Raw genomic sequence first — 9,102 nt, forward strand, 5'->3', positions numbered from 1 at the left:
ACCATTGGAACAGAGGGTCCAGGCACTAGTGGGCAGACATGCTGCCTTACCTGTGGCCTGTGGTACTGCCTATCCCGCTGTGGGTAGCATGGGTAGGTGAAGGCCTTCCTTGAATGCTGTCTGTCCCTGAAAGCACCAGCACCTACTGTGCCTTTTCTTTCGAAAGTGTGCACGTTGCAGGCTCCATGCGTCAATTCCGTACCTCCCCTCACGGCAGCCCTTCTGCCACTTATGCTTGCAGATGTGAGGGTGAGTACAAGCCAAGGCGAGGGTCCTAGCGCTGGTGCGAGTGAGAGTGCAATGTGGGAGGGCAGTGGCAGCCGAGGCCAGGGAGAGGCTGATGTGGACAATGAGAGGCCAAGCCTGAAGGACAGCCAAGAAGGCAATGAAAGCCATGGCCATCCTGACACCCTGAAGGACATTGGGGGCATGAGCCTGGCTGACACCCTGGAGCCCACTCCATCTGTTCGTGCCATGTCGGATGAGGCAAAGGAAGAGGGGGACACTGCTGGCAGGACTGCCTCATTGCTTCACGTGTGCCAGCTCAGTTACTGGAAGTACTTGGATCTATTAGGCACAACAGAGGGGTCTGCACTGGGTGTTTAACCAGGGCCTAGCGGGCTGCAGCATGGTGATGGGCAAAGGGAACCTCGGGTGCCATCTCTCCGGAGGGGCGAGTGCACATGGGAGCTCTGCTGAAGAGGACTCAGACCAGCCCATCGACGTTGGGGCCTATGAAGCAAGGGTGGAGCCCATACATTCCCAGATGTTGGTGGCAGTGCCAAGAGTGCCAGAGAGGCTGTGGGAAGTGGTCAGGAGTGTGGAGGAGTCCGCCTCCCACATTGTCGACAGCTCTGCGCGCACCATGGAGCCCATCATTGCCAGTGTGCAGGCGATGGTGGGACTCCCAGAGAGACCGTGCGATCAGAAAGTGGGGTCAAAGCCGGGGAAAATGGTTAAAAGAAAAAATTAAAAGCTCTTTATCTGAATGCATACAGCATTCGTAACAAAATAGATGAGTTGACGACACAAATAGATATAAATGGGTATAATTTGATAGCAATTTCAGAGACTTGGTTGCACGGTGACTAAGACTGGGAACTGAATATTTAGGTATTGACAATTTGGAAGGATAGACAGAAAGGAAAAGGAGGTGGAGTAGCTTTGTGAATAAAGAATGAGATCAGTGCAGTAGTGAGAAATGATTTTGGCTCAGAGGATCAAGATGTAGAATCAGTTTGGGTGGAGATAAGGATTAATAAGAGGAAGAAGTCACTGGTGGACGTAGTCTATAGGCCCCCCAACAGTAGCTACACTGTTGGACAAAGTATAAATAAAGAAATAATGGAGGCTTGTAAGAAAGGTATGGCAAGAAGTGTAGAGGAACAAAGGGACCTTGGAGTGCAGGTCCACAGATTCCTGAAAGTAACAGGCCAGGTGGATAAGGTGGTTAAGAAGACATACGGAATGCTTGCCTTTATTAGCCGAGGCATAGAATACAAGAGTGGGGGGGGGGGGGTGCGGTTATGCTTGAACTGTATAAAACACTGGTTAGGCCACAGCTAGAGTACTGCGTGCAGTTCTGGTCACCACATTACAGGAAAGATGTGATTGCACTGGAGAGGGTGCAGAGGAGATTTACGAGGATGTTGCCGGGTGTCGAAAATCTTAGCTATGAGGACAGATTGGACAGGCTGGGTTTGTTTTCCTTGGAACAGAGGAGGCTGAGGGGAGACCTCATTGAGGTGTATAAAATTATGAGGGGCCTAGATATAATAGATAGAAAGGGTCTATTTACCTTAGCAGAGGGGTCAACAACCAGGAGGCATAAATTTTAAGTAATTGGTAGAAGGTTTAGGGGGATTTGAGAGGAAATTTCTTTGGCCAGGTGGTGGTGGGGGTCTGTAACTCACTGCCTGAAATGCTGCCTGGAGCGGGGCAAAAGTGAACATAGCTGCTGAAACACTCGAGGAGAATTTTGCTGGTGGCGGCCAGACTCTGCCTGAAATTGCTCACCCCTCACCTTTACCCCTCACCCATGCCTCATGCTTCTCCTCAATGTGGTCCCAGCTCCTACACCAAAGCTGCTTGAGGGCTACTGTATGTGTGGACCAGCCAGTACAGATGGGATAGTAGGACGCCCTAGACCAGCTCTGGGCCTGGAAAGCCCAGCTGAGGGACTCCACCACCTCAGCATCAGCAGCAACAATCTGTGATGGCTTGGGTGTATATACCGCGGCAGGTGCAAAGACTGAGTGGCAGTGGTGCGAGCCGGAATGCTGTCATCTTGAGGAAGGACACCCGGAGTAAGATATGTGAGCACACATTGCTGGCCTGCATCGGCACCGTCACGAACCCGTCGACTGTGGTGAACACAGAGAGGATGGAGCAGTCAGTGTGTGCATGGCGTCACTCTGCGACCGACTCAGAGCACACTAAGCCTGAAATGCAGCAGACTGCGAGTTCATGCCAGCAATCACTGACAGCATCATATCACAAAGTCCTCACGTGGCTTCGGCCTGTAGTGTGATAGCCGCTGTCACATCAACCATGGCACGTGCATCCTCTCTGGGATTCCACTATCACACGTTGGGCCCATCTCCCTCTGTGAGCAGGCAAGGATGAGAGGCACAGGCAATGCTTGAGGTGGCCTGCCCCACACTTAGAGCAAGTGCGTCTATGCTCTGCAGGACCTTCTCCAATGTACCCATGAGGTTGCGGTGCATTTGGCTGGTCTCCCTGGACATAGCCTCCAAGTCCAAGTCAACGTCTGACTGTCTCTCAGCATGGTTCCTGGGCCAACTCAGCCTGTGGGGAGCTGGCCTCTGAGCTTTCCCTCGCACTGGACAATGCTGTAGACCACAGGGGCCAGGAACTTCAGGCTCTTCAAACCTCATGAATCCAGGCTCCTCCACTGATGTGGTGTCCCCACGCAGTGGAACTGATGGAGTGTCTTGCTCAGTTATCAAACTGTCGTCTCCTCCCTTGTCATCACCCCTGTCGGCCGATGTTGATGGTTCAGAGGCAGGCTGCCGCACTTCTGCCTGATCATCCGTAAGCACAAAGCAACAGAGATGTGGATAGCAGCTGGGGAGGTGCCAGGGAGCTAAGAGGAAGGTGGCATTGGACAGCTATATGTAAAGAGGGGAAGCCACTTAATATCAGGGGTCACAAAATCACATAAGTAGCAAACACCATTCACATACCATCACTATCCATGGGGGACTCTGCCTCGCCACCCACCACCGCACTAACTCGGGTGCCCAGGAGGGCTGCAAATGTAATGCCCCAATTTAAACCAGGCAGAAAACTGGGACTGTGAATCAACTTTTGCTTGAAAGAATTCAGCGAATCAGCGTCCACCGTACGAGACGGCAGCCTGTTCTAGAGGTCCATTATTCTTTGGGAAAAGGACCACCTCCTGACATCTAACCTAGATCTGGCCTTATATACATCTCCCAATTGGTTCTTTTGCCAATTATCTTAAATTCCTTTCCTCTGGTTATTGGCCACCTTGTGTGTGGAAACAGTTGCTCCTTACTATCTTTCCCAACTTCGTATGGTTTAAAGGTACTTTACCATTTAATGTTTCAGCGCTCTTGCTGTTACTTGTGTTTCGAATGCTACCTTTAATAGACAAAGCACTAAAGTTGTGGCCTAGAAAAATTGGAGTGTGGCATTGGCATGCACAGGAATCAAATCTCTTCCCCTGTTTTTCTCCCCCTGTGAGTTGATAGCCCTATGATGAAGAGAAGAGAGTGAAGATTGAATTCCTTTCAAAAAAATGAGGTGGTTATTTGCAATGTTCCCTCTAATTTTGGGGGGGCCGCACAGCCCCTTTAACGGGCTGCACGGCCCATTCAAAATTTTGTGCATGCGCAGTTTATCCTTTTTAAAAGCCAGCGAGCCAGCTGCCCGGGACTTCCAGAATGCTGTGCAGCTGCACAGCTTAAAGGGAACATTGGTTATATGTATCTTTAGACCATCTTAACACATGCAAGGGAGTACTTGAATAATGATTTGTACAGCATAATTTTGCAACGTATTACCTGAGTCAGATCTTTTAATATTTTTTTTGAATCTGTGAGATTTGAGCTAAGTACTAAAATACTTTTTTATTCTTAGTGACCACAGAAGAAAGCCAAGAAGGTGGACTGAACGTTTGTACTTTGGCTCAGAGACGAAAACCTTAAATCATGTGAGTACAAAAATGAAGAAAGAAACTGAGAGTTCAGGGTACTTTACACACTAGAATGTGTCTGATAATGCCGCACCTTGCTAATACATGGCAATGTGCCAAGAATTACGGGTAGGTGTTCAATTAAAGGCAGCCTCTTCTGGAAGACAGGTGAGTTGTCCCTCCCCCCCAAGCCCTCTTTCCCCCAACTCCTCTCTATTGCCAGAAGCCTTGGATTGAGTCAACATAATAGAACTTAAGTTTTCACATGCAAGTTCCAGAAAGAGAAAATAATTGAATTGAATATTTTGTTTAAGAAAAGTACTTCAAGGATGACATAGCCCATACTTGGTCCACTGTTCTGCGAAAAGAGTGGTAAGTTGGAGGGTTTAAGTGGGACAATTGGTGAGTAAGTCATTGCCATGTTTCATCACCAAACATCTGGGGGGCAAAATTGCCCCTTTTTGTAGCCCCGTTAGCGCTTCCGGGGGACACTAACTGGGCGCAATGGCGCTTTTGCCGGGGGGGGGAGAATGCTCTGGAGAAATTGCCCCAGAGGTTTGGGGGCACTGACCTAGCAGGGCCATGTCCCGCTATTAGTGCCCTGGGCCAGCGCGCAGCCAGCGATGACGTAATTGCCGTGTGCACTGACCCCTTCACCGCCCTGTGCCGGCCCCTGTGCGCCCCGCGGGGGAAATTGGCCCGAGGTCCACGTGACTGGCGCAGGCAGATGTCAACGCCAGCTTTGCGGGTCGTGAAGCTGATGGACATCTGCCTCCAAGGCACCCCTTAACGAGGAGGTCTTTACCGCCCCGGACAACCATTTTTATTTATCGTCCGGCTCGGCTCGACAATGGCGGCCCTTGCGTCGACCAGGTCACCGCAGTGCAGCCTGGTACCTCGTTTTGGGTGCTGGGCTGCTGGCCGGGTCGATCACTAAAGAGGTGTGTCAGTGCTATGTGGAGTATCAGCCCCATGAATGCCCCTCAAAGGAAGTGGAGCACTGGAGACGGCACCCACTTCCTTGGAGGGGCACACAGCCCAATTCCGTGCTGGGGGCTGGACCACCGGGCCAGGCGCAGGAAGTCCCGGCTCCGGAAGATTGCTGCCCCAATCGGGGTGAAGTGCAATTTCGGGGCCTAATCTTAGAACAAACCTAGCCCCAAACAGATACCGTTTACCTGCCTATCCCACTGCCTGGCTCAGGGACAGATCAGATTTGGGTCAGATACAAATAGAATCAGAAGTGTGTATCTTATAATCTTTGCTTGTCTGTGTAACAGATAATAACTTATGAAAATATCAACTTGTTCTCCAGGTTCTGGAAAATGGACAACAGTTAGGTATGGGGAATGACTCACTTGCCAATTCCGTGCTCTCTGAATTCATGGAGCATCTGTACGAAGCAACCGCCTTGTGCAGTAATGTTAGTGAATTACAAAGATCCAAATCACCTGCGGAATATGATTTTGTTCCATCCAGCTTACTGAAGGCTCCGCTCATGAGGGTCATCGGCTTAAGAAATCTCTTGGCAAGCAACAGGCATCTAGTGTTTAATTTGTAGAGATCATTGAGTAAGGGTCACAATGTAAATGACGTGTTGTCACAGATCAACATTGAGTCAATAAAGCAACGTGAGGCAACAACTAATACCAGTGTACATCCTTTTAGGTTTACTTATACAGTGAAAGTCTTTATTGGCAGTTTCATTAAACTTCATCTTCAATCTAATTTATTACATTTATCATTCAAACCTGCTCACTTCTGACATTTAATAGAATCGATATAAATACAAAGCCTGGTTTTCCATTCAGGATCCCAGCAATGCACTTGCTGATGTCATTACTCACACAGTATCCATGTAAGTGCCTGTGACCAGAATTACATGTTTGGCTTCATTAACAATATTAATGAGGAAATAAATCAGGGTGTAATTACTGAGAGGAGGTTGTACACATTGAGGTGAAAGGGGCATCAAAAGGAAAACACTCCAGTGGATGAAGTCATACCTGACACACAGGTTGTTGGAGGCCAATCTTCGCAGCCCTAGCCCTAGCTGTTCGCTTACAATTCCACAGTATTCAGATCCATTTACAAGTCCTCCAACAAATGAAGCCATCCATTCTGGCCAACAGCAGGACATGGACAACATGCAAGCTTGGGCTGACAAGTGGCAGCCAACATTTATGCCACGTAAGTGCCACTATGACCATCTCCAACAGGAAAAAACCCAACCAACTTCTCAACCTTCAATGGCTCCACCATTGCCAAGCTGGCAACTGTTATGTCTGTAATGCACTTATGAAATACTCCACGAGGCAAATGTGTTGTACTCAAACTGTAGTGACCTTGGTCCTTTTTTCGTAACTCCAGAGTGAGGCACAAGCATGGTGGGCAGCCTTTTATACTGGGCCCTGCACACCTATGCAGGTGACCCTCAGGTGTCCCACCGCAGTGCCCTCTGGTGGACAGTTTCTGCCGCAGGAGCAGGAAACTCCGGTCTCCACCAGTTGCACCCTCTAGTGGTGCCAGCATAGTATATATACACAGTGTAAACCTTATTGAAAGTACATCAGGTAACGAGTCTCCATCTTAGGCAACTATACAGTGACTGCGCAGAGAGTATATCTATAGTCTGCATCACTCTCCCCCAAGTCCTTTGTGTCAATGACCTATGTACTTTGTGCTCTGGCTTAGCTCTCCCCAGACTTAAGTGCCAATAGCCCTTGCACCTTGGCTGTGCTTTGACTTGGCTCTCTCCCTGTTAACCCCCAAGTCCTTTTGCCACAACGTTGGGTAGTGGTTGCCAGTTTGGATGGTTCGATGATGTAGTGGAGGTTCCAAAGGGTTCTGGGTATGGTCCATGTGTGTGTCCATGACTACTTACATCCATTTCCACCCCTCCCCCCCACAGTGAGATCATGCAGCAGGCCCGTTACATTAACATACAGGATCAGACACAGTGCAAGTACAAAGAAAGGAAGTTACAGTTTGTATTGTGATACCTTGGTTCAGTGACTAACTTTTTACGTTTTGCGGTCGTGCGCCAGGATTAGATAGATTGCATTCATGGTTCAGTCATGGTCAGTACTGAGGTAGCAGTACAGGTATGCGAAGATGCAGGTTCCAGAGCAACCGGACAGGGTCCTAGTCATCTGATAGCGGCACTGCGCCCCCTGCCAGCGGGATGGGCTTGGTTCGCTCACCTTGCCAGGACTCAGGACCTTTGCCGTTACCTAGTGATGGGCAGAGCCACAGATGTGTGTGGCTTCCCTGTCCTCCTTTGAGGGCTGCAGAATCTTCTGCCTGCTCTCTAACGGTGTTGGGAACCTGGCTGTTCCAGGTCCCATTTGGGTAACTCGTTGGTTCTGACCTTTCGCTCCCGGATATGGCCGAGGTAGCGACTGGGTCTGGGGGCTGCGCCGTCTCCACCCGGCTGGTGGGCAACGGCGGCCGACTGCGCGTATTGGCGCCATTTTCATTTCCAGGTCCGTGGCGAATAGTGCCATCGGGTGCCTGCAGCGTGGGATAGACCTGGGGCAGAGTATCAGGATCAGTGCCTTCACCCTCCTGAGGTCGCTGGCCTATAACTTGTGGGGACACCTGGGGCAGGGCAACAGGATCAGCACCTTTACCCTCCCGAATTTGCTCGCTTGCTACTTTTGGGGACACTCTATTCCCGACATCTCGCAACAACATTTTGTTCACAATCTTAATCGGTTCGTTACATTGATTGCCATGCATACAATGTCTCTTTAAGTTCAGTTGGTTGCAGGTCTCCTTTAAGAGAACCCTGCTGGCTTTACCCCAATCAAATCCTTTGTTAGACGCCACGTGTTGGTCCCTCAGCGTTGCACCTCGTGATATGGTCGTGGCCATCTTTTTTTTCAGCCACGCTGCCCCTCGCTGCAGCAGGGAGGCCATCTTGCCTCTGTCCTCGAGGTCGACTGCCTTGATCCTTCTCTCCCACGATTCTGCCACAAAAGCGGAAGAGTGCCTGTGAATTCGATCTTCCTCCCCAGGAGTCCTGCCACTGGAGCCGGGAAGGTACTTTTAGGTCATTCCGGTCGGATCATTGCCACGCAGTCATGATGGACAGTCTGTGCCTCAGGTGCTGCGCTGGTCTGTTCTCTGGTGCCTGGCCCAAGCGAAGGTGAGGTTTTGCTCTGCCTCTGAGCACGGGGGACATCGATTGCTGGAGTGAAGAAGTCTTCCCATTTCCACTGGATCTTCCCCATCCACCTTCTTCCGAGTAGCATTGGACCATCACCTGCAACAATCCACAGAGGTAACTTGTGCACCACGCCTCTATGGATTACACTTACATCCGCACTACCGAGGACTGGGATCAGCTCCTTGGTGTAGGTGCACAACCTTTCCTGTACTGGAACCAGCTCTGGTCATTTTTCGTTCCATAGCCTCTCAAAGGCATCCTGGCTCACCACTGACTGGCTCTCTCCCGTGTCCACTTCCATGAAGACTGGAACACTGTTTATCTCAACTTCCATCTTCACTGGAGGACAATCGGTGGTACAGGTATACACTCCATACACTTCTTCTTGGGGCTGAGCTGCCTCTCTGGCCAAATCATCATACTCTCCGCTGGATTCAAAGTCACCTACAACTCCTCTGCTAGACGTGAGTCGTGTTTCTTTTATACATACGCTGGAGGTGGCCCTTCGTGTTACAGGCTTTGCACACGTACTCAGCAAACTGACACTGGTGAGCCCTATGTTTTCCTCCGCAACGCCAGCATGGTGCTACTCGATTAGCACCCCTCGGCGGACTCTGAGTTCTGGAACCCTGAGGTCTGTGCTCTCTGCCCTGGGCAGAGCCACGTTCCACAGTCTTGCCTGTGAAAGGCACCATTCTGTGTACAGTACTTGCCGGGTTTGAGGATGAAACATAGAAACATAGAAAATAGG

The 9,102-nt window shown here is 50.1% G+C and overlaps 1 protein-coding gene across 12 annotated transcripts in view; it reads left to right on the forward strand.

The window, feature by feature from the left end:
* LOC139264758 (uncharacterized) overlaps positions 1-5,823 on the forward strand; it is a 680,593-nt gene extending 674,770 nt beyond the window's left edge. For all 12 annotated transcript variants that reach the window (XM_070881817.1, XM_070881821.1, XM_070881822.1 and 9 more), the window contains 2 exons: positions 4,126-4,198; positions 5,496-5,823. In XM_070881817.1, coding sequence (XP_070737918.1) covers positions 4,126-4,193 — 68 coding nt within the window. In that variant the 3' untranslated portion in view covers positions 4,194-4,198; positions 5,496-5,823. The remainder of the gene's footprint in view (positions 1-4,125; positions 4,199-5,495) is intronic.
* The last annotated feature ends 3,279 nt before the right edge of the window (positions 5,824-9,102 follow it).

This window comes from Pristiophorus japonicus, chromosome 5, assembly GCF_044704955.1.
Source record: "Pristiophorus japonicus isolate sPriJap1 chromosome 5, sPriJap1.hap1, whole genome shotgun sequence".
In the NCBI taxonomy this organism is placed as follows: Eukaryota; Metazoa; Chordata; class Chondrichthyes; family Pristiophoridae; genus Pristiophorus; species Pristiophorus japonicus.